The sequence below is a fragment of the Carlito syrichta genome, unplaced genomic scaffold (genome assembly GCF_000164805.1).
Source record: "Carlito syrichta isolate Samal-C Ts95f unplaced genomic scaffold, Tarsius_syrichta-2.0.1 Scaffold304428, whole genome shotgun sequence".
NCBI classification, from domain to species: domain Eukaryota; kingdom Metazoa; phylum Chordata; class Mammalia; order Primates; family Tarsiidae; genus Carlito; species Carlito syrichta.
In genome coordinates this window covers 91,532-116,387 of record NW_007248524.1, presented here as the reverse complement: position 1 = coordinate 116,387, position 24,856 = coordinate 91,532, and the positions used below count along the sequence as shown (strand labels likewise).

At 52.1% G+C, this 24,856-nt stretch overlaps 1 protein-coding gene across 1 annotated transcript in view; it reads left to right on the top strand.

Moving 5' to 3' along the window:
- The window catches only part of GLDC (glycine decarboxylase), a 99,958-nt gene that overhangs the window by 63,205 nt on the left and 11,897 nt on the right, over positions 1-24,856 (top strand). The window contains exons 15-20 of the mRNA XM_021713296.1: positions 4,678-4,753; positions 11,208-11,333; positions 13,730-13,879; positions 15,470-15,582; positions 17,459-17,600; positions 21,176-21,287. Coding sequence (XP_021568971.1) covers positions 4,678-4,753; positions 11,208-11,333; positions 13,730-13,879; positions 15,470-15,582; positions 17,459-17,600; positions 21,176-21,287 — 719 coding nt within the window. The remainder of the gene's footprint in view (positions 1-4,677; positions 4,754-11,207; positions 11,334-13,729; positions 13,880-15,469; positions 15,583-17,458; positions 17,601-21,175; positions 21,288-24,856) is intronic.

Sequence of the window (24,856 nt, the reverse complement as noted above, 5' to 3'; positions counted from 1 at the left end):
CATTTCAGCAGTACCACAAGTAATTAATACTAATGAACATGCAAACCACGTATTGGCAGGTGCAGTATAAGCTTGGAAATGAGTTATGATCTTAGCAAGAGAAAGATTGCAAATTTCAGAAAATGGATACCTGTTAAATTGAAACTTGCAGTTATTGAACAAGAGACTTATCCAGTTACGTCTCCAATAGTGACATGAACAGTTTTTGGAATACAAGTTGTTTTAGTAGCCGGGCTGGGTGGCTCAGCATGTAATCCCGTGCCTTAGGGAGGCTGAGGTGAGGGGATTGCCTGAGCCCGCGGGTTCGAGACCCGCCTGGGCAGCGAGACCTCATCTCTACAATCAATCAAAAATTCAGCCGGGTGTGGTATTGCATGCCTGTAATTCCGGCTACTTGGAAGGCTGAGGCGGAAGGATCACCGGAGCCCAGCAGGGCGAGGCTGCGGTGGCCGGGAGCGGCCACTGCACTCCAGTCTGGGTGACAGAGTGAGACTCCCAACTCAAAAAAAAAAAAAAAAAAAGAAAAAAAAGAAGTGCTGTGCTTCCCACCTGTGAATGCTGACCATGGAAAATCATTCGCAAGAGCAGGCCAGGTTTTTTCTTTACAGTCGTTAGATATGTCATTTGCAATAATATGTATAAAATCTAGCAGACGTTTCCAGGTGTACCCTGGCATTGCTCTTGTGTTATGTTCCAAATATCTAAAAATTTAAATCTTCTAGATTTTCAATTACAAGTTCATTGCAATTTAAATTGCAGTGTGCAGCATCCACTTCTAAATCTATCTTTTCACCTGAAGTTCTTTGCAAAGGGAAAGATGCGTTAATTTAAAAAATCTTTAACATGTATTGTGTCATTAAACCCCTGTGCTAGCCATGGCAAAATAAGTTTTAGCCCTTTTGAACTATCACCCTCTCTCCACCATGTCATTGACTAATAATTCTTATTTTTAAAAAATTCACATTGCATAGTGCCCCGAACTTCCACACCTGTGATGATACACTGATACCCACAGGGCCTAGGTTGTAATTATTGTAAAACTGTTGAATTCCATCCACTCCGATTTATTTTCAACTGGTGGGCTCTTATATCTGTCATAAAGTTGTTCTAGTTTTTCTAGTGTATTGCGTTTCTTTGTGTGTGTGTGTGTGTGTGTGTGTGTGTGTGTTAGAGTCTCACTCTTGCCCAGGCTAGGGTGCAGGAGCACACTCATGGTTACCGGAGCCTCGACCCGCTGGGCTCCTCGATCCGTCTGCCTCAGTCTTCCAAGTAGCTGGAACCACAGGCGCGCACTATCACGCCCGACTAATGTTTTGATTTATGGTAGAGACAACGTCTCACCATGTTGCTCAGGCTGGTCTCGAACCCTGGACTCAGGCAATCCTCTCACCTCCGCCTCCCATAGACCTGGGATGATAGCCTTGAGTCCCAAGGGGCTTGTTTGCTTAAGATAGTGTAAGCTTGTGCTCACTTGGCACTTCTGTGAGGCTCCCCCTCCCTGGTTGGCCCTGCAGCTCTTGGCCTCTTGCAGTAAACTTCATTTTAAATCAACACCAGAAAACTGTTGTCTTAGCTGTTGTCTCAGGGTTGTGCAAACAGTTATGTTTAATAACACTTTTCACCAACAGATGGCACTAATAATTTCCTTTATTTTAATAATACCCCATTCGAACTTATCATTTGCATCGAAACGTATCTGATTTTTTTTTTGAGTCAGAGTCTCACTCTGTCACTCAGACTAGAGGGCAGTGGCACACTTGCGGTCACCGCATCCTCAACCTGCTGGGCTCAGGTGATCCTTCCGCCTCAGCCTTCCAAGTAGCTGGAGCTACAGGCATGCACCACCACACCTGGCTAATTTTTTGCTTTATTGTAGAGATAAGGTCTCATCAAGTTGCCCAGGCTGGTCTTGAACTCGTGGACTCAGGCAATCCTCTTATCTTGGCCTCTCGAAGTGCTGGGATTGTAGGCATGAGCCACCGTGCCCGGCCTAAAACATATCTGATTTTGAGTGGCTATTGCACACACAAAAAATCCAGCACTTCTGATCACGTCTTTAGCCCGTTGCCTGCCTCTTGGATTACTCGCTTCCCACTCCAGTCTCTTCTTTCATTCCTAGTCTATCCCTTGATTGACTTCTCAAGAAAACAGGATGGGTGGAACTCATGAGAGAAACAGAAGGGTAAAGAGAGGAAGCGTTTGTTGAGGTCCTTTGCTGCAGGGGAGAGGCAGACATTCGTGTTGATTGCTTGGGCAGGAGGGTGGAGTTTAGGTAAAAGCTTACTAAGACTTTGTGGTGGAACGACCACATGCAGAGTTCCGTTCTGTATTAATCCTTGTGTGAGAATATGCAGAGCTCGGGTCCAGGACCCCACCTTCAGAGCTCACATGCTCATCCAGATGAGGCCGACACACAAGGTGAATGCGGGATTGGTCAGAATCTTCAGCGTACAGGACGGTATTCATCAGATGAGCATGTCCAGTAAAACGCTATGAGTTTGGAGGAGGCAGCGGAGTACTCGTTTGGTCGGTTGATGACGATTAGTTGAACGTCCTTCACATCACTGTTCTTGGCATGGCAACACAAGGATGAACAGGGCGGACGAGACAGTTGCCTTCAAGGAGGGCGTCTTGGAGGACGTGGCCTTGAGTGGAGGCCTAAATATCGATAAGATGTGGGACTGCCAAGATCCAAAGGAGGAATTCTCAAGCGCGAGGAGGAGCCCCTGGTGCAAAAACCCCAGGGAACCGGCTTAAAGTGTTTCAGGCACGGATGAAGGCCTGAGTGGCCCGGGATGGGAGAAGGCTTGAACGTAGTGGGGCCGCAAGTCACATGGGGTGTGCAGGCCGTGGCAAAGAGCTGGATGAGGGCATTCGGGAAGGTTTTGCCGAGAGTTGGAGCTGGTGGCAGTGAGTGGGATCTGGCTGGTCGGCACCGCACGTGGATTCTCTCAGTACTCAGCCCACGTGCCCTGTGTGATGGGCACAGTGATCTGCACTGTACAGATGCGGACACACAGGCGGACGGTGACGGGTGGCGGGAGTGGTTTACGGAAGCATGGCACATTCATTTTCTTTTCTCAGAATAGAAATCATCAGGCTGGGCATGGTGGGTTACGCCTGCAGCCCCAGCACTCTGGGAGGCCGGAGCGGGAGGATCACAGGTCAGGAGTTCCAACCAGCCTGGGCGACATGAGACTCTGTCTCTACAGAAACTTAATAATTAAACTTAATTTTTAAGAAAATCCAGCGGGCTAGTACCAGGGAAGCAGAAGAGCTTGTTTTTTGCTTTTCTTCCTGGAAGAGAACGGAGAGAGCTACAGCTGATTCAGCGTGGGTCACGAAGACCTTGGAGGACAGGCCTTTTGTTTTCCCCGGTTCTGTCAAACCCCGCGGACAAGGGTTCTGTGAAGGAAGGTCAGCATTTGCTCTTATGAGTGAAGGAAGGTCAGCATTTGCTCTTATGACTATGAATCCTCGGGAGCACGTGGCTCCTTGAGCCAGGCCAGCTCGTTACGCAAGTCTCCATCTGTCATGTTGGCTGTTAGGGCTCGTAACGCTCTGACCTCAGTTTCTTCGTGTGCTGAATGGGGGTGATGGAATGGAGCATACATGCATTTCGAATTTGGTTGGAAGGCCTATTACTCACCTCCCTTCCGCTCTCTTCCTGCACGGGGTGCTGAGAACAGGGAATACTGGCCTCCGCCTGACTCAGCGAGGCTGTGTTAGTCACTAACGGATGCTCTGGCGAGGCAACTCCCAGGACTGCTGAGATGCGTGTGGCCAGCCCCTGGCAGTCCTCTGGGCCCGGGAAAACCACCCTGAGACCGGTCGCAAAGGTGCTGCACTGAAAGCGTGTCATTCCTAATAGGGCTCCTGATTCAATATTTGGTAATGTTAAGGAATGACAGAGTGGGATGCTGGGGTTTACGTGCTCAGGAGTCAGATGCGCCTTCCTTGAGACTTGTTGCAATGTCAGCACATTTCTGAAGAAAGGAAAACGGGAAAAAGAAAAAGGACACACACAAGACCTTAAAGTTCTTTTTTTTAAGATGTGATAATTGTGTTGTAGTTATAGTTTAAAAAGTCTTATCCTTGAAGCCTCCATATTGAAATTTGGAATGATGAAATAATATGGTGCTCGAGGTTTGCTTCAAAACAACATACAGGCAACCTTCCCCCGGGCCCCTCCTGCTGTGGGAGCTTTTCTGTCCTCTTCGTAAATCCTGTTTTCGGAAACAACAACAACAACAACAACAACGTAGTTCAGCATAAAAGTGATGAGTGAGTGATATCACCGGAAACAAGATCGACCAGAAACCGAATTGTTGAAGCTGGGTGATAGGGCCTGGTGATCCCTTTTATGCTTTCTGTTTTGGGGTACTTCTGGAATTTTTCATAATATAGAGTTTTTTTTTCATGCCTGGTCCTGAGCCAGGGCAGAAAGGACCACCTTGGGCAGAGCGGCTGAGCTTCAGGGAGCACACTGGCTGCCGGTGCTGTGCTGGCTCACTGCCATTGGCCCACAGAGACGTCCTAAACGAGCTTCCCTCAGTGTCTGGGATAGTGGCTGTGGGGCATGCACTGCTGACTGCGTGGCCAGGACCCAGTGAGTACTGAGTCAGTCGCTGAAGGCCAAGAGACCAAGCCCTGATCCCTTTTTTCTTGACTTTGCAGTGGAGCCCAAGGGGAATACGCCGGGCTGGCCACCATCCGAGCATACTTGGACCGGAAGGGGGAGAGGCACAGGACGGTGAGTGTGGATGCTGGCACTGGCTCACCGTGGGTGGTGGGGGCCCAGCTCCTGGGGTTCCTTTTGTTCTGTGAGATACTCCCTCCAAGCCTCCTCGGAAGCCGATGGGGGAACATATAATCAAGAGACAAATGTCTGTGAATAACAGCTATGATCCTCGCCTCCAAGACATCTCACATGACCATTCTGAGGGAAAACATTCAGAGATAAAAGACTTTTGCTCAAACCTAGAATGTCAAAGTCAGCCACTTGGCTGTGGAACCGTTCTCTCCAGGGAGCAGAGGGAGGGCGGGAGGGGGCGAGAATGTCGCCCCAAGCATCTTCTCCGTGGCTCAGCCTTGGCCCCAGAGCTGGAGGAAGGCAGAGACCATGGGCCAATTCTTCTGTAACTCCTGTTGTGCTGGAGAACACTTCTGGTCATATGCATGCTCAAAAAACAAGCAGGGCGTGGTGGCTCACTCCTGTAATCCCAGCACTTTGGGAGGCTGAGGCAGGAGGATCGCTTGAGCTCAGAAGTTGGAATCCAGCCAGGGCAACAAAGAGAGACCTTGTTTCTACAAAACATTCAAAAACTTAGCTGGGTGTGGTGGCACACACCTGTAGTCCTGGCTACTTGGTCCTAGGAGGCCAAGGCTATGGTGAGCTGTGAGCCTGCCCCTGCACTCTGGCCTGGGTGCCGGAGTGAGCCTAAACATTTATCAAATAACCACATTTCCCATTAGATGATTCTCAGCTTGAAGCACCCAAAAGGCACAATGCAGAGTTCACAGTCCTGCATCATGGTTCGCTGTGGGTGTGAGAGTCTGGTGTCCAGGATCCCAGCTGCCTCTTGGGGGCCATTGTGGGGCCAGCAGGTGCCCATGGACACCCTAGTCCCCAGGGCAGTGCCGTTAGCAGGGTCTCCGTCAGGCCTCTAGTCGCAGCCGAAGGAGGCCTGTGTTCCTGGTCCCTTGGCTTTGATGGCCGCACTGAAGCACAGCTAGGAGCCAGGGCCGGGGCCAAGGCAGCAGCTGCCCCAGGAGAGTAGAGAAAAAGGCTGCCGGTGGCCCTGGCTGCCCAAGTAAGAGGCCTGGGGGCGGGGCAGGGGGAGAGTGGAGGCCCAAAGTTGGTCCATCCCTGGGTTTATTAAAACTGAAGATGGCTTATGGCTAGCTGCCTGGATTTCGCAATATGGAATTTTGAAACTGTTTCACTTCTCTTTCAAAAAGGGGGAAAAGAAGGAACTTGTTTTCTCTCCTCCCGCTTCCATATGTGTGTCCTCCCAGGCCTTTGCCCTGGCTGGGGAATGGAGCCCAGCCCAAAGATCTTTGAAAAACAGGCCATTTGTGAATTGAGGACATGATTGCACCCCGGGCGTGGTTGAGGCCGCACAGGCCAGTCCAGGGAGAGGCCAAGCGACCGGCCGGGCAGAGACGGACCCTGACGTTCTCACACGTGGGGTTGTTTGCTTGGGTTTCCTTGTGGTTTTGAGTTCTTGGCTTTCCGAGGAAGGGGTGGTTTAGAACCACGTTGCTCTTGGGGCCGCCGAGTCTCAGCACTTCCACAGAATCAGAAAGGAAAGTTCGCATTCCGGTTGTCCAGTGAGGTGCTGGTGTGTGTCTCTTGCGGCTTCCACGTGCTGAGGCAGCCCCGAGACTCCTCACGTGGCCTCTTTCATCACAAGGTGCCCGGGCATCCTGGAAAGGGAGTGGGTGGCTGTCCGGAGGCCCCTCCACGCCCCCCTGCCACTGTTGGGTGGCGAGGCCGCTGAGTGTGGGGCTTGGGGAGGGCCAGTGACTGGCTGATGGCAGAGCCAGCTGGAATCCAGATCCTTTCCCCCCGGTGGTGCTTCCCAGCCCTTGCTGCGTCCTTCCACGTTCTGCCTTCTGACACCAGGAAGTAGCTGTGGAGGGCCTGGAGTTGGGCCCCAGACAGGAAGGTCAAGGAGGAAGCGCGGGAGCTCCTTGGACCTGGCCGGGCGAGCGTGTCCAACCCACCGGCTCTCCCAGGCTCCCGTTTCCATTCCCCCGGGTGCTTTCCAGGGCCCCCTCTCCCCGCCCTGTGCGTGAGATGTCTCTCCCGGCCCCGCCGTCCGTCCTGCTGTCAGGGAAGTGTCCGTGGGATGGCGGGGGAGGGCGAGGGGCTGCGCTTCGGGAGGGGCGAGGAGGGAGAGGCAGGGGAGCCCTGGCTGCGAGCGGGTGGAGCGGTTGGAGACGAGGCCGGGTGGAAACCAGCAGCCTGGACATGCTGGCGTCCTCTGGATGAAGATTGCTGTTGAAGCCGGCTTTCTTAGAGAAGAAGAGAAGGACTTCTTGCCCGACGATCAGGGACAGGTTTTCCGGTCGGCGATGTCCGCGGCAGCTGCTCCCACACTGCAGGCCCTGATGGAGCCGGCGAAGCGTGTGCTCCTCCCAGAAAGGCGCATGGGGAAGTCGTGGGCGGATGCCGGTTTTCCCTCAGGCTGCTTTCCAGCTGCTACTGCGTGCTTTTCACATTGACTCTCAGGCTACACTGTAGAGATTCCTCAAATAGAAGGCCCGAGTTCTTGACTTGCAATTTAATCTGGGAGAGTACAAATTTATTTGACAAATACTTATGGGGAGAGTACAAATTCATTTGACAAATACTCATCAGCAAGGGTACCTGCATAATGAACATGTGTGTACCTAACTCTGAATTGTGCCCCACATCTTTAAAATTAAAAATTAAAAAAAGAAAGATAGCAAAGAGGGGAAAAAACAGGGGTGGGTTCAGTGTCCATAGTACTCAGTGATCTAGTATGGAAACAAAGATCTGAATACTACATATACTGACTCCTAAGCGAACCCTGAACATTTATCATCATACTATCAGAAAGGGATTGGCAGCCAGGCGCAGTGGCTCATGCCTGTAATCCCACGCTCTGGGAGGCTGAGGGGAGTGGATTGCCTGAGTCCGGGGTTCGAGTCCACGTGCACCTGTAGTTCCAGCTACTTGGAAGGCTGAGACAGAAGGATCGCCGGAGCCCAGCAAGTCAAAGGCTGTGGTGGCCGGGAGCATGCCACTGCACTCCAGTCTGGGCGACAGAGTGAGACTCCAACTCAAAAAATAAAAAATACATAAATAATAATAATTAAATAAAATTAAAAAACAAAATTTCTCACAAAAAACATAGGCTGGGAGTCACTGGCTCACATTGTCATCACAGCACTATGGGAGGCTGATGGGAAGATTGCTTGAGGCCAGGAATTTGAGACCATCCTGGATAACATAGCAAAACCCTGTCTCCACAAAGAAGCTTTTAAAATGTAGCTGGTTGTAGTGGCATCCTTCTGTAGTCCTGGCTATTTGAGTGACCAAGGCAGGGGTTCACTCAAGCCCATGAGGTTGAGGCTGCAATGATTGTGTCACTGGATTCCAGCCTGGGGGACAGAGTGAGACTCTGTCTCAAAAAAAAAAAAAGATCTGAAGGCTGAGGCAGAAGGATCACCGGAGCCCAGCAGGCGAGGCTGCGGGGGCCGGGAGCGACCACTGCACTCCAGTCTGGGCGACCGAGTGAGGCTCCGACTCAAAAAAAAAGGAAAATTAAGATTCTCTAAAACCACATAAAAGCCCAGAAATGTCCAACAGCAACACATAAACGAGTCATCGACAAAACCACTGATACCTTTTCTCTTTCCATTACTCTTTTGCGTCAGCCTCCCTCTGTCTCCCAGCCAGACGGTGGCATGCTCACAGCCACCAGGGCCTCGACCTGCTGGGCTCCGGCGGTCCTTCTGCCTCAGCCTTCCAAGCAGCTGGAACCATAGGCACGCGCCACCACACCTGGTTAAGTTTTAAAATTTATTTATTGTAGAAACAAGGTCTCACCACATTGCCCAGGCTGGTCTCAAACCCTGGGCTCAGGCAGTCCTCTCGCCTCGGCCTCCCAAAGTGCTGGGATGACAGGCTGGAGGCACCGTGCTCAGCCTATCAATATTTCATACTCATTTCTAATATTGACTTTTCTCCTTTTTTAAATCAATATTCTGCCCTGAAGGACTCCTTTCATCCAGTGAGCCTTTTGTAGAATAAAAGTTCTTTGTGAGAGAGGTGACTCTAGCTTTGTCCTGAGAAATTAAAGAAAAAAATGTAACTACAAAAGGGAAGCTTTCAAGCAAGAAGACGGATGTGGGGCCACACGGCATACCCAGCTTGAGACCGATAGATACTCAAAAGGGACGCCCACCTTTTGCCAGCACAAAACCCACAAAGTGAGTCCACGTTCGCCTCTGGCTGAAGTTCTCTTTTTATGCACATGCATTTTTCTGAAATAGACCACTTTGCTGTTTTGGAGGAGACAGCTGAAGTCAAATTTTTTCTTCCTAAGCCCATTGGGTTTTTTTGAGTCTCACTGTCACGCAGGTTGGAGGGCAGGGGCACACTCCCGGGCACCGCAACCTCGACCTTCTGGGCTCTGGTGATCCTTCTGCCTCAGCCTTCCAAGGAGCTGGAATTACAGACACACGCCACTGTGTCTGGCTAATTTTTTGATTTGTTGTAGAGACGAGGTCTCGCCAAGTTGCCCCAGGGGACCTCAAACCCGCGGGCTCAGGCAATTCACTCGCCTCAGCCACCCAATGTGCTGGGATTATAGTCCACTTCTAATAATGTTCATCTATTTCTCCTCAAAGGAATTGCAATCTTGGTTCTGTGATTTAAAAAATAGGAGGGATATTTTTCATCTTAAGTGTTTTTGTTATCTATCTATCATCCCTTTATTCCAGTAGCTTTAAGCAGTATGATTGGTTTTTGGTTACGGGGAGCCCTTGCACGGTGGCAAAGTAGTCTGGGCTTTACGTGTCCCTGCCACCCCCACCTGGGCCCACTATACCCGGTGGGTGATTTCTCGTCCCTCCCCCACCCCCTCCCCCTTCTGAGTCTCCAGTGTCCACTGCGCCCTTCTCTGGGCCTTGGCAGAGCCTTAGCTCAGCTCCCGCTTCTAAGTGAGAACGTGGGTGTTGGCTTTTCTGTTCCTGCGTTAGTTCACTTAGGATGGTGTTCCAGCTCCATCCACGTTGCTGCAAAAGGCACCACTTCCTTCTTCTTGACGTCCGAAGAATGTTCCATGCGCTCTATAGGCTGCGTTTTCATTATGCACTGACCGGCTGGGGGGCATCATCTGGGTTGTGTTTGCATCTCTGCTACCGCAGGTTGTGCCGCGATGAACATGGAGTGCAGGGGTCCTTTTCGGAGAGGGGCCTCTGTTCCTCTGGGGAGATGCCGAGTCATGGGATTGCTGGATCGAACGGCAGACCTGCTTGTGCTTCTTTGGGAAATCTCCCTACCGATTTCCATAGAGGCTGCACTAACTTGCATGAGAAGGATTGTTCTTTTTTCTTCTGACAGCAGGATTCCTTGAGAGGATAGAAAAGCTCCCACAGTGGGAGGGGACCCGAAGGGGCTGCCCAGGAGGGCCCTTCTCAGGGGAGCTGCTGGGAGAAAGCGCTGTGATGCGCTTTCCTGTCGTGGGTCTGCGAGTGCGTGTGTGCTTGCCTGTGTCCAGTGACGGGAGGAAGTGGAAGAGCATCGGAGTCTGGGGATCCTGACGTCATCCTACCATTCCCCTTCCATAAAATGCCAACACCCCCTCACTTCAGCTCGGCCCTCAAGGGCTTTCTCTTCATCTTGCCAGCCAGGCACTGCGTGCCCTTCTCAAGTTCCTAGCCCACCTCTGGACGCTAGACATCATCTCTGTGCCAGCGGTGTGAGCGAGTTGTGTGAGCCCGGGGCAGGAGGCGGGCATTGTCATGCTTCGTTCTCATTTCCATGGCAGCTAACAGTCTGTTGCAGAGTGAGCATCCCATGAATGACGTCACTGGTGTGGTGAGCCTAGAGTTGAATTTCCAGTTTCGTGTTCTTTTTTTTTTTTTTTGAGTTAGAGTCTCACCGCATCGCCCAGGCTAGAGTGCAGTGACACGCTCACGGCCACCCTGGTGTCGACCTGCTGGGCTCAGGTGATCCTTCCACCTCAGCCTTCCAAGGAGCCAGAACTACAGGTGTGCACTACCTTGCCTGGCTAATTTTTGACTTATTGTAGAGACAAGGTCTCACCAAGTTGCCCGGGCTGGTCTTGAACCCACGGGCTCAGGCAATCCACTCGGCCCGGCCTCCCAAAGTTGCTGGGATTGCAGGCTTGAACCACTACGCCCAGCCTAATATTTAAATTTATTGTAGAAATGAAGTCTCACCATGTTGCTTAGGTTGGTCTCGAACCCCTGAGCTCAGGCAATGCTCTAGCCTTGGCCTCCCAAAGTGTTGGGTTTACAGATCTGAGCCACCATGTCCGACCTGAACATTCTGTTGCAATGACAATCACAACGTTGCCAATTTTAAGGCGCTAGTGGTCAGCTTAAATAAAAGCCTGTGCTGCCTGTTTCATTTATGCTGCCAGCGTGTGGGGGACTTTCTGTCCCGATGATTAGCTCGGTGATTCCTTTTCCTCCCTCCTTGCCAGGTTTGCCTCATTCCGAAATCAGCACATGGGACCAACCCAGCAAGTGCCCACATGGCGGGCATGAAGATTCAGCCTGTGGAGGTGGACAGATTTGGGAATATCGACGGCGCTCACCTGAAGGCCATGGTAGGCCTCTTCCCTTGGCCAAGGGAGTGCCGGGTCGGGGGCGCTGCTGGGGCCGGGACCAGACGTGTGGCCCTGAAGGCTGCCTCTCCTGCGTTCGGATGAGAAGTCTGCTGTTCCTTCTCTCACCAGAGCCCGCTCGCCCCCTCCCTATGCCAATGGGAGACATCCCGGCTCCCGATTCCTGCCTGTGTGAGAAGCGGAATGCATTGTGCATGGGGTGGGCGAGGGCTCCTGGCCGGCCCTGCTTGCTTCCTCCTGTTCTTCCTTCTCTCCGTGGCCCTCCTTCCCCCATTCGTCATCAGCCTGGCGGTCACACTCGCTCTCCACCTTGGTGTCAGGAATTGCAGATGGCTGTGACTGTCCTGGCCCGACATGCTGAATTCCAAGCAGCCTCCCGCCTGGCTTCCGCCAACCCCCCTCCCCACCAACCTCCCAGCCTCGGGGAAGAGGTTGCTCAGCAACCACATCTGCTTCCCGCCGGTGGACTGGCGGCTGCATCTTAAGAGGGAGGGAATCCCAGGAATAGCAAGGCGATGTTGACAGCGGTGTTATCGGGTGTGAGGGCCGGGAACGCCGTGCAGTTGCCTTCCGGGGGAAGCTGAAAACGCAGTCGCTGCACGTCTCTTCCACCGCACCCTTCCATCGCCCCAGGACACTTTTTCCAGACAAATAATCCGCACCAGTCGTTGTCCTTACTAGTCTCTCACACACAGGACTATAGGCTTCGACTCCTTCCTGCCCGCACGTTTTCACATGTACCTGCTCTGATTGGCTGGCCAGGAGAAAAAAACAAGAAAACAACAGGGGCATGACTTTTATACATGCTTGCCTTTTGTAAAAAGGAAAAATGGGGGAGGTTTTTATCAAAGCAGAAACACTCCCTATGGAAATATTCTTTTTAAAATTAAATTCTTATTCATTTTATTTTTTAATTGGCAAATATTAATGGTACATATTCATGGGGTATGTAGTGATGTTTCTTTTTTCTTTTTTCTTTTTTTTGACGTGGAGTCTCACTCCGTCGCCCAGGCTGGAGTGCAGTGGCCTGCTCATGGCCACCGCAGCCTCAGTCTGCTGGGCTCAGGTGATTCTTATGCATGAGCCTTCCAAGTAGCTGGAACTACAGGTGTGTGCTACCACACCTGGCGATTTTTTTTGTTTTTTTTTGAGTTGGAGTTTCACTCCATCACCCAGGCTGGATCCTTCCGCCTAAGCCTTCCAAGTAGCCAGAACTACAGGCACACACTACCACGCCCGGCTAATTTTTTATTTTATTGTAGAGACAAAGTCTTGCGAAGTTGCCTGGGCTGGTCTCGAACCTGCGGGCTCAGGCAATCTACTTGCCTTGGCCTCCCAAAGTGCTAGGATTACAGACTGAGCCACCGTGTCCAGCCTAATTTTTTGATTTATTGTAGAGATAAGGTCTTGCCAAGTTACCCAGGCTGGTCTCGAACCTGTGGGCTCAGGCATTCCTCTCGCCTCTGCCTCCCAAAGTGCTGGGATTATAGGCTTGAGCCACTGCGCCTGGCCCGCTTATCATTTCTTTATGCTGAGAGTGTTCAACATCCTCCTTCTAGCTCTTTGAAGCCATATATTATTATTATTTTTTGGAGTCAGAGTCTCACTCTGTCACCCAGGCTGGAGTATAGTGGCACGCTCGTGACCACCGCAGCCTCGACCTGCAGTGGCCATGAACGTGCCACTCTACTCTAGCCAGGCAACTTCCACCTCAGCCTTCCAAGTAGCTGGAACCACAGGCATGCACCATCATATCCGGCCAATTTTTCCTGGTTTGTTGTAGAGACAAGGTCTCAACCAAGTTGCCTGGGCTGGTCTCGAACCCCTAAGTTCAGGCAATCCTCTCGCCTCAGCCTCCCAAAGTGCTAGGATGACAGGCATGAGCCACTGCTGCACCTGGCCTCCATATATTATTTTAACTGTAGTCATTCTACGGTGGTTTGGAACACTAGAACTTTCCCCTCCTATTTAGCTGTGATTGGGAAGTTCTGATTTCAACAGAGTGGGAGGAGCAGGGGCAGCATGGCAGGGTGACCAGAGAGCGATGAACTGTGAGAATAGACGTGTGTCTAGAACCAAAAAGTCCTGGAATAATTACTGGTGCCTTGAACCAAGGGAAAACGACCATTGAGAGTTGGGCCCCAAATATCAAACAAATCTGAACAGTTTTTTGGTCTTGACCACCGTGACCTGTCCTGAAAGCCTCTTGCTGTTTCTCTGTCCATGAAAAGAGTAATGGCTGTCATTGTCCTTTGAGACAGTTCCAGGAATGCAAAGACCAAGACTTCATCTTTCTTCACCCTTTAAGATAAAGGCCAATGTCTGGTCAAGAGAGAAACGTGCCCTCCCTGTGTCTCCCTCCCCCCTCTTTGTCACAGGTGGAGAAACACAAGGACAACCTGGCGGCAATCATGATCACCTACCCGTCCACCAACGGAGTGTTTGAAGAGAACATCAGCGATGTGTGTGACCTGATCCATCAGCACGGAGGACAGGTCTACCTAGATGGAGCGAATATGAACGCTCAGGTGGGGATTGGGAGGGGGCCTCCCTTAGATCCCACAGAGGAAATGGATCAGGCAAAACGTCGCTTTTCTCTGACCACTTTTTTTTTGAGTGGGAGTCTCACTCTGTCGCCCAGGCTGGAGCGCAGGGGCACACTCACTGCCACCGTAGCCTCGAATTGCTGGGGTCAGGTGATCCTTCTGCCTCAGCCTTCCGAGAAGCTGGAACTACAGGTGTGTGCCACCACCGCACTCGGCTCTTTTATTTTTTCTACCGTAGAGACAGGGTCTCGTCATGTTCTCAGGCAGTCCTCTCGCCTCTGCCTCCCAAAGTGTTAGGATTACAGGTGTGAGCCACTGCGCCCGGCTCTCTGACTTCTTGAGGTATCTGAAGACAGAGAAGTCACAACTAGGCCGACTTCTTTATGGGCAGCTTCGAACCAAACTCCCCGATTTCACTGGGATAACAGATCCTGGAGGAGGGGGCTGGGGAAACTGAGGAGGAGGGTGGTAAAGGGCGGAGAGGAGGCACGAACTGGCCTGGCGCCATCTTTCCGTGGGGGTTAGCAGCACGTCACCTGCTCCCTGCCGGAGGAACGCCAGTCCACGGTCTGGCCTCTGGTTGATGTTGACCTCCCATGGCTGTCACCAAGCCACTTCTGGCTTTAGCGTTGTCAGCTGTGAATCACGGTCCCAAGGAATCCAATCCTGACTACGTGGGGGACAGAGGGTCTGTGTGACGGGAACCTCTGGGGAGAGCGTCACAATCTTGTTTAGACTCCTCTGGGTGTTTGTTTGCTTTTCCTTTTTTTTTTAATGTTTTTGAGTCGGAGTCTCACTCTCATCGCTCAGGCCAGAGTGCAGTGGCATGATTATGGCCACCACAGCCTCTACCTCTGGGTTCAGGCGATCCTTCCGCCTCAGCCTTCCAAGTAGCTGGAACGACAGGCATGCACCACCACGCCCAGCTAATTTTTTGATTTATTGTGGAGACGAGATCTCGCCAAGTTGCCCCTGCTGGTCTCAAGCCCTGGGCTCAAGCACTCCTCTTGCCTCGGCCTCCGAAAGTGCTGGCATGACAGGCTTGAGCCACCATATCTGGCTTTAATTTTTCAAAATTTATTGTAGAAACAAGGTCTCACTAAGTGGCCCAGGTGGGTCTCCAGCCCCTGGGCTCACAGGTAATCCTTTCGCCTCCATCTCCCAAAATGCTAGGATTGCAGGCCTGGGCCACCGCCGCTGGCTTGTAATGACCTATTTCTACAACAAGGAGGCACTGGCCTTTTCTTTATTAGGGCCACTTCCTCTCCTTCCTCTTGATATGGATGATTAGGAATGAACCGTGCATCCAAATCTGTATTTTAAAATCCAAATTGGACTAAACGGCCCTCTGCTGTTTCCATAGAAACCACACGCACCCTTTGTATGGGATGCCAGACTTTGACTGCAGAGCTGGGCCGGCGTGGAGGGTGTTTCCGGGAACACCACGGACACGGCGCTGCCTGCTTTTCCTCTGAGCGGGGAGGGCAGCCCCAGCCCCAGCCCCCGTGGCCTTCACACCAAAGCCCCCTCCAAGCTCTTGACTCTTGCTTTGGCCCCTTCCCTTTGTGGTAGGTGGGGATCTGCCGTCCTGGAGACTTTGGGTCTGATGTTTCACACCTGAATCTTCACAAGACCTTCTGCATCCCCCATGGAGGAGGCGGCCCTGGCATGGGCCCCATCGGAGTGTGAGTTCTGGGCTGCTGGTTTCAGGAGGGCTTGGGAGGCAGAAGAAGGGCGTGGCTCCAAACTCGTCCGTCAAGGCCTTCCAGGGTCCTGGGTGCCCGTCTGCGGTGCACTTGGGGCTGTGTGAGGAGCAGTGAGAGGGATGCTTTTAGGGCATGTCCAAAGAAATGCGTCATCAGATTGTATTTATTCACCATCGTGTTTGGCCTCCCTGCCCTCACCCCCCCACCCCCACCGGTGGCACACAGAACAGCTTTATTAACAGAATGAGGAACGGAGAACTTTACTTGGCCATGACAGATCGGAGCTGGAATATCAATGCTAGGAAGCACCTTTCAGACTCGAGCTTGGATTTCTGAACAGATTTTCTTTCCATCCTTTATTTTTTTTTGAGTCACAGTCTCACTCCGTCACCCAGGCTGGAGTGCAGTGGCACGATCATGGTTCACCGCAGCCCTGACCTCCTGAGCTCAGGCAATCCTTCTGCCTCAGCCTCCTGAATAGCTGGGACTACAGGTGTGCGCTACCATGCCTGGTTAAATACTTTTATTTTTGTAGAACAGGGTCTTGCTATGTTGCCTAGGCTGGTCTCAAACTCCTGGGTTCAAGCATTTCTCTCACCTCAGCTATACGAGCTACTAGGATTACAGGTGTGTATCATTGCGCCTGACTTTCTTTTTTTTTTTTTTTTAAAGAAAATCAGCTGATGGTTGAAAGTGAAGCAGATGTAAAGTCCTTATTACATCTGAGATAAGTAAGGAGGAAGCAAATCTTATTACTAGTGATAATTGAATCAAGTGAGAATAAGACTAAAGGAATATTTCTTAGCTATTGACAACTTTTTACACCACGAATTTGAAGCCTCTTGTGAAAATGATGATGACAAGAACAGCTGTTTCCTGAGCCGCTTCAGTCTTCCAAAAATGTGCTAAAGAGGCCAGTTTTCAGGTTGCTGAGAGCTTGGCTTTCTTGCTTTTTTCTGCTTTTCTTTCTTTTTTTAAAGAAAAAAATTTTAATTATTTTTGTTTTGTAGAGACTGGGTCTCACTGTGTTGACCGGGCTGGTCTTCAACTCCTGGCCTCGAACAATCCTCCTGCCTCAGTCTCTCAAAGTGCTAGGATTACAGGCCTGAGCCGCCATGTCTGGCATGTTCTTTGTTTTTTGAATCTGGGTTTCACTCTGTTGCCCAGTCTGGAGTGCAGTGGTGTGATCCTTGCTCACCCTCAAACTCTTGGGCTCAGGTGATGGTGGTCCTCCAGCCTCAGCCTCTCAAGGAGCTGGGACTACAGATGTGCACCACTGTGCCCAGCTAGTTTTTGTTTTCTGTAGAGACGAGGTCTTGCTGTGTTGCCTAGGCTGGTCTCAAACTCCTGGGCTCAAGCAGTCCTGTTGCCTCAGCCTCCCAGCGTGCTGGGATTGCAGGCATGAGCCGTCACACCCACCTGCTTTTCCTTTTGATGGTTATCGTTTCCCTGCATGGGTGAGCTCCAGCATCTCAGCTGTGGGGAGGTGGGGGGAGAGTTCTTCATGAGTGGGCCTCCGGTGTGCAGCCCCACGGGGCCTCTTCCCATCGGCGTCCTTCTGCGTTCCCCAGGTTCCTTGGCAAGTATGTGGGGGTGAGGAGCTGAGAGACAGGGCTGGGAGGGCGGGGCGGGGAGGGGGTCGGCCCACTGTTCCTGGCTGCCGGCCTCTGCCCCGTCCCCTGCCTAGGATTCGGGTGGGCCTGCGGGGTGCCGATGGCTGGCGGCCCGTGCCTCCGCGGAGGAGGAGCGTTCCTCTGCTAAGAGTGGAGCTGCCTGAGAGGGCCCGGCACGCGCCTGTTTCATCAGACAGGCTCTTTTTACAACTTCTGAATTTGTCCTTAAAAAACGGATACAGGAAGAAGCACCTGGCCCCCTTTCTGCCCACTCACCCCACCATGTCAGTGAAGCCGAATGAGGACGCCTGGTCCGTGGGCACCGTCAGTGCGGCCCCGTGGGGCTCCAGTTCCATCTTGCCCATCTCATGGGCGTACATCAAGGTGAGGCCTGGGAATGTGTGCAGGTGGGCGGGGTGTGCTGTGTGAGCGGGCAGTGCGGCTGCAGACTTCGCGCCTGGCTTCAAAACAAAGAGATCTGTGATCTGAGATGTGGTTCCGCAAATGCTTCTGACGACTCGGGTGGAACAACCTTCCCAAAGAGATCAGCAAGAAATCATTTCGTCTCCTCTCCATTCCTCTGTTTCCTTTGGATTCTTATCGTGGGTTTCACATCAGAGAAAATGACGCGCCGGCATATTTTTCCAGATGCGGTTAGGTTCTATGAGTCATATGGATGTGCTGGCCACGTCATTCGGTTTCCTGTAGGATTTATATAGCCCCTTACTAGTGAAAAGCAGCACACACATGAACTATTGCACTTTGCTGAGATCCTGGAATACATTTTAGGAGTACGTGTCACTCAGCTTTTTATTTCTCAGGGTCCTGGAAGAGAAGAGGAAAACCGCGGAGATTTGCTTTTGTGGTCCTTTCCAGGAGCTCTTTGCACTTCAGGGCTTGTGGAGGAGGGTCCTTGCAGGCGTGATCAGACTGTGTCTGAGGACTGGCTTTCTCCCTTTGTCTTTCTCCAGAAAGCGCTAGGGCCAGCCTGTGTTTCCTGCAGTTGTGGTTCACACTGGCCTCCCCACTTCCTGGACGGACGAACAGGAGCCCTTCCTTGTTCAGCTGCTCATTAGAGCGGCTTCCTCAAACCAGTGCCCCTCTTTCGAGGAAGGGGCCTTCTGGTGAAACAAAACCCCAAAACTCAGCTATGCAAATCGTGCCAGCTGGCTGTTACTCTTGAGCAGGGTCGCATTTAGGAAGAATTTCTTGGAGGCTGGAGCCATTCTGTATCTCAGAGACTTAACCCGGCTTTTTAAAGTGAGACACGGCTGAGTGTGGCCACTCATGCCTGTAATTCCAGCATTTTAGGAGGCCAAGGCAGGAGACCTGCTTGAGACCAGGAGTCTGAGATCAGCCCAGGCCACATAGCAAGACTTTGTCTCTGCAAAAAAAATTAACCGGGTGTGGTGGTGTATGCTTATAGTTACAGCTACTCGGTAGGCCAAGGTGGAAGGATTGCCTGAGCCCAGGAGAGTGGAGGCTGCTGTGAGCTGTGATTGTGCCACCACACTCAACCCTGGGTGACAGAGTGAGATCCCGACTGAAAAAAAATAACAAAATAAAAAAGGGACTCAAGTTGTTTTGCAAATAGTCACAACATAAAAATCAGAACAAAACCTGTTTCTTTGCAGACAGAATCAAATTTCCATTTCCCTTTTGATCCCTGCGTTCTGGAAATCCGGGTTATTTGTATGGACATATTTCGGCTAGAGATGATTCTCCACATATGGAAAATAAATGTCCCAAGGCTGGTTTGGCCTCAGGCCTGGGACCCCAGACAGAGCCTTGGTTTAAAAATTGAATAACTAAAGCAGGACTTCAGCTGCGGCGACCTTGGCTTTCTCTGGTTTCAAGCGGCTGCTGCCTCTCCCCTGGACTCCTGCCCTAGCCTCTTTCCCCCTGCTGCGGTCCCGCAGGGGACAGTGACCGCTAGACACTGTTGGCCTCACCCTGGGGCTCATGCACCTCGCGCTGCACTACTGCTGGTTGTCACCGGCCTACCCAGAATCCTTAGGGCGTTCTTGCAGAATGCACATGCCAAGGCTCCGTTTCACAGAGAAACAAACTCGGCCTGCGGGGGGTTGCCCTTGAGCAGTCAGCATGTTGTAAAAGATGCTCTGTGGGCCTGGCCTGGTGGTTCACGCCTATAATCCTAGCACTTTGGGAGGTCAGGGCGAGAGGACTCCTGAGCCCACAGGTTCAAGATCAGCCTGGGCCACTTAGCAAGACCTCATCTCTACAAGAAATCAAAAAATTAGCCAGGCATGGTGGTGCACGCCTGTAGTTCCAGCTACTTGGAAGACTGAGGCGGAAGGATTGCTTCAACCCAGCAGGCCGAGGCTGCGGCAGCCATGAGTGTGCCACTGCACTCCAGCCTGGGTGACAGAGTGAGACTCCGACTCAAAAAAAAAGATGCTGTGACACATGGGTTGAGAGCCACTGGCTGGCAGAGCCAAGTCCAAGTCCTTCCCGGTGAAGGTTTGAGGCTCACAATTCATCTTGACAGTGCTCTGCCTCCCCCCTCCACATCCTGGTTTCTGCCCTTCTTTTCACCTGGAGTCCCTTCCCCCTCCTCTTTGCCGATCCAACTCCTACTCAGTTTTATGCTTCCAGTCACGTTCCAACTCTCGATCCAGGAACCTGTCTTGGACCAGCCGGGGGCAAGATGGCCTCTCCTTACTCTGAACTTTGATATCACTGTTATTATATTTGGTGCTTGCTTTTTTTTTCTCTTGAGTCGGAGTCTCACTCTGTCACCCAGACTGGAGTGCAGTGGCTGCTCCTGGCCACCGCAGCCTCACCTGCTGGGCTCCTGCGATCCTTCCGCCTCAGCCTTCCGAGTAACTGGAACTACAGGCGCGCACTACCACACCCGGCTGATTTTTGACTTATTGTAGAGATGAGGGCTCACCAAGTTGCCCAGGCGGGTCTCAAACCCGCGGGCTCAGGCAATCCACTCACCTCAGCCTCCCAAAGCGCGGGATTACAGGCTGAGCCACTGAGCCCGGCTTATTTGGTGCTTCCTTATTTGCCTTGTGTTGGATATGCATTTAGTATATCGTCAGACTCCATTGTACACGAGATACTCTGGGAGGCACGTAGGCAGTGCAAATTGGTGCAATCTTGATTTTAAGCTTTTTTGCTGGTGATGACTTCATCCCAAGGGATTATAGAGCCTATCAACCACCAGAATAGGAGGAGATTGAAACTGTAGTTAAACATACATTACCTTGACCATGGACAGTGGGAAGACAATCCATGAAAATCGCCTTGTGCGGATTTTGGCCAGGATCCCAGGGCATTCCAGGAAATTGCATCTCACGTTCATAGTAAGCAAACAAAAAAACCCCAAACACATGTAACCTAAGAACAGTTCTTTTCCTTCTTTAGATAACATAACAGTTAGCAGCCAACTTTGTCCTGTGTAGGTTTTGTTATTACAATTAAAAAATATAAAACTACTATTAAAAAGGGAAAACTGGCTGGGCTTGGTGGCTCAGCCTGTCATCCCAGCACTTTGGGAGGCCGAGGTACGTGAATTGTCTGAGCCCGTGGGTTTGAGACCAACCGGGGCAATTTGGGGAGACCTCACCTCTACAATAAAGAAAAAAATTAGCCGGGTGTGGTCGCGCACACCTGTAGTTCCGGCTCCTTGGAAGACTGAGGCAAAAGGATCACTGGAGCCCAGCAGGCCGAGACTGTGATGGCCGTGAGTGTGTCATTGCACTCCAGCCTGGGCAACGGAGTCAGACTCCAACTCAAAAAAAAGAGAGAGAAAACCAAAAATTATGTTGAGCTTAGGAGGGACTGACGGATGTCCCTATTAGAATTTTCCAGCGTTATGGTGGGCTGACTTCCTTCATGGGTGGATTCATCTGGGACATATTTTCAGCCGTTTCCTGACCCTTAGTTTTATCTGTTCGATGATTAATGGTTCTTTTTTCCCTCTGTTACAGATGATGGGAGGCAAGGGCCTTAAGCTGGCCACAGAAGTCGCTATACTAAATGCCAACTACATGGCTAAGCGATTAGAAAAACACTACAGAGTCCTTTTCCGGGGTGCAAGAGGCAAGTATCAACCTTAGTCTTCCATCACCTTGTTTGTTTTCTTGGCCAAACCAAGTTCGACCCAGATGTGGTTCTCTGACGTGGGTGGAAGACTTCTGTTTCTTAGCGCACACGAGAGAAAAGTGTCGGGTTCTTGGAAATTGCTTCCACTAAGCAAACAGTTGAGGAGAGTCACCATATGCAAGGCTCTCCTCGACGCTTCGTCTACACAGCCCAGGTCAACAAGCAGCCCACAACACTGAGGCGTGGACATAAACACCCCAGCGACTTATTCACAAAGTGCTGTGGGAATGCCCCAAAGAGTGTGGCAACTCAGACCAGGCGGAGGCAGGGTGGAATCGTTGAGAGAGCCTTCCAGAGCCATCTGAGACGGGCCGGAAGGAAGAGTAGCACATGGGAAGCTGCGTGAACAGCCACAGAAACAAGCCAGAGGAAACCGCGTTGCCCAGGAGGGGAGCGCGGAGGGCGGGGGAGGAGGGGACGGGGTAGAGGAGGCTGAGGATGGAGAGTGGGCTTGGGGCCCTGAAGGTCTGGGAGGCTCCGGCCTTCGTCCTTGAGCCAGACTGTAGCCATTCAAGGGTTCTGAGCCAGGGAGTGGCAGAACTCATGAAGAGACTGTTAAGACGTCATCAAGACCGAGGCAGGGGGTAAGCATGCTCTTAGAAGCAGAATCAGTCGGGTGTGGTGGCTCACTCCTATAATCCCAGCACTTTGGGAGGCCGAGGTGAGAGCACTGCCTGAGCCCACGGGTTCAAGACCAGCCCAGGCAACTTGACGAGACCTCATCTCTACCATAAATCAAAAAATTAGCCGGGCATGGTGACGCATTCCTCTGGTTCCAGTCACTTGGAAAGCTGAGGCAGAAGGATCGCCTGAGCCCAGCAGGTTGAGGCTGCAGTGGCTGGGAGCGTGCCACGGCCTTGCAGCCTGGGCGACAGAGTGAGACTCCAACTAAAAAAAAAAAAAGGAAGAAAAAGCGGAATCATTTGGACTTAGTTACGGATGGGTTGGTGGTGAAGAGAAATTGTAGGGAAGCCTCCTAGGCTTACAGCAGAGGGACTAATTAGCAGGGGAACAAAGCTACCCTGGAAGGGCTGGGGGTGACGGGACGGAGAACCAGGCAGGCTTTTCGACACCAGCTGTGGGCGCAGAATCTGAGCGCTGCATCTCGGAAGTGGGGCCCAAGGCAAGAGGATCGAGAAACCGAGCAAACAGCTCCCCAGGTGGAACAGCCAGGAGGAAGGGGAAGAAGGGGCGGCCAGAGTGGGGCCTCCACACCAGAGGTGATGGGGGGGGCGTTGGGGGTGTTGGCCACGGCGCCCCACCTCCTGGCCCCTGCTTCATCTTCCCCGTGGCTCCGCCCCTCCCTGAGGCCTCCCCTTGGGTGGAGCAGCCGCCCTCCTCTGCGCCCGCTGCCTCTGAGCTGCTGTTCTCCCACTGAGCACTGCCTGGCTCTGCCCTTCAGACTCAGCCTGTGGGAGGGCGGAGACCGCGTCAGCTGCATTTCTCTGGCAGTCCACTGACAAGCACATGCGTGTGCTGTTGCTGAGAGACAGCCTGTAAAGAGCACGTGGCTATCTTTTGTTTTTTGAGTTGGCCCACTCCGCCGCCCCCGGCCACCGCAGCCTCGACCTGCTGGGCTCTGGCTATCCTTCCGCCTCAGTCTTCCAAGTAGTTGGAACTAGAGGCACGCCCCCATGCCTGGCTAATTTTTTGATTTATGGTAGAGATGAGGTCTCACCACATTGCCCAGGCTGTTCTCGAACCCCGGACTCATGCAGTCCTCTGGCCTCGACCTCTCAAAGTGCTGGGATGACAGGCGTGAGCCACCGCACCTGGCTGGCCAATGTGTTAGCTGTCTGCTGGCTCTTGGATCCAGCCTTCCCGCTCCAGGATGACTTTGTTCCCTGTCTGTTTTCTCTGTTGCAGCTTAATACCATGTTGTTTCCATACTTAAAAAAAAAAAACATGGCCAGGTGCGGTGTTGTGCAATGCCAAGTCTAGTTTCTTAAAGCAAGAGTGAATGGGGGTGTGGGATGGGTGCTGCCCCGTGGCAGGGACGGGCACTGACCCCGTGCATCTCGTTGAAGTGGCTGCTTGAGCTGAGACTGCCCAGCCCAGGGGGTCAGCACCCAGAGACGGATGAAGTTTCCATCGGGGCTGACATTTCACCCCGGAATCAAATCATGGATCGCACCTCTCGTCTCAAGCAGAAATGGATGCATGACCACAGACTTTGTTACCCAAGCCCAAGGCTCCTGAAACCAAAAATTGTCTCATGTTGGGTCTGCCAGACACATTTCCCACACAGTCCACGCCTTAGTGTTTTAGGCCTAAAAGGAGTCACCATAGTCCCTCCCGAGGTCTCCAGATGAAATGCTCTTAATAAGCACATTGTGTTCTGAAATGTCGGATAGCTTTATTAGAAGACTGTTGTTTCTCCTAACCCTGTTTACCAGCTCCAAATAGGATTTGGGAATCATGGCTGAAGATTAGGCAATCGTTGTAATGAATCCCAGGCCTGCCTTTGTGGACCTTTTGTGAGGGTGGGGGAGTCCCATTCCGTCACCCAGGCAGGAAGGCAGGGGCACGCTCACAGCCACTGCACCCTCGACCTGCTGGGCTCCGGCGATCCTTCCGCCTCAGCCTTCCAGGTAGCTGGAACGACAGGCGCGTGAGAACACGCCCGGCTAGTTTTTTATTTATTGTAGAGACGAGGTCTTGCCAGGTTGCCCAGGCTGACCTTGAACCCGCAGGCTCAGACAAGCCTCTCATCTCGGCCTCCCAAAGCCACCAAGCCCGGCCTGTGGACTTTTTTTTTTTAAGGGACAGGATCTCACTCTCTTGAACCCAGGCTGCTGCAGTGCAGCGGCGCTGTCCAGGCTCCATGTACCCTCAGCCCCCAGGGCGCACACGATCCTCCATCTCATTCTCCTGAGTAGCTGGAACTACAGGCAGGTGCTACCATGCCCAACCAATTTTTAAATTTTTTGTAGAGTCGAGGCCTTGCCATGCTGCCTAGGCTGGTCGCAAACTCCTGGGCTCAAGTGATGCTCCCGCCTCGGCCTCTCAGAGCCCCGGGGTGACAGACGTGCACCCTGTGATCCCAGCCATGAGCCACTCACTTCTTGGAGATCTTAGAGGACCAGCTAACTGGCTTGTGCGACAAGGAGGTGACAGGCACCATTTGGAGGGCCGGGCAGCAGCGAGGGGCCACGTCTACTGGCTGGTCCCTTAAGAGATTCCTGTCACCTGCTGATGTCATCGCCCGGTGGTGCTGTGGCACTTGTGTGGCACACGCATGGCTCACGTGGCGTTGTTGGCGAGTACCAACCTGCTATGCCGCCTGTTGTTCGAAGATCTAGCACACGATGTTCGATAACGACAATAAGTGACTCTCTTACTGGTTTACGTATTCACTATGTTTTTTGCTGTCATTTTAGATTATATTCTTTCTGCTTACATTTTTTTTTTTTTGAATCGGAGTCTCACTCTGTCGCCCGGACTGGAGTGCGGTGGCCGCTCCAGGCCACCGCAGCCTCGCCCGCTGGGCTCTGGCGATCCTTCCG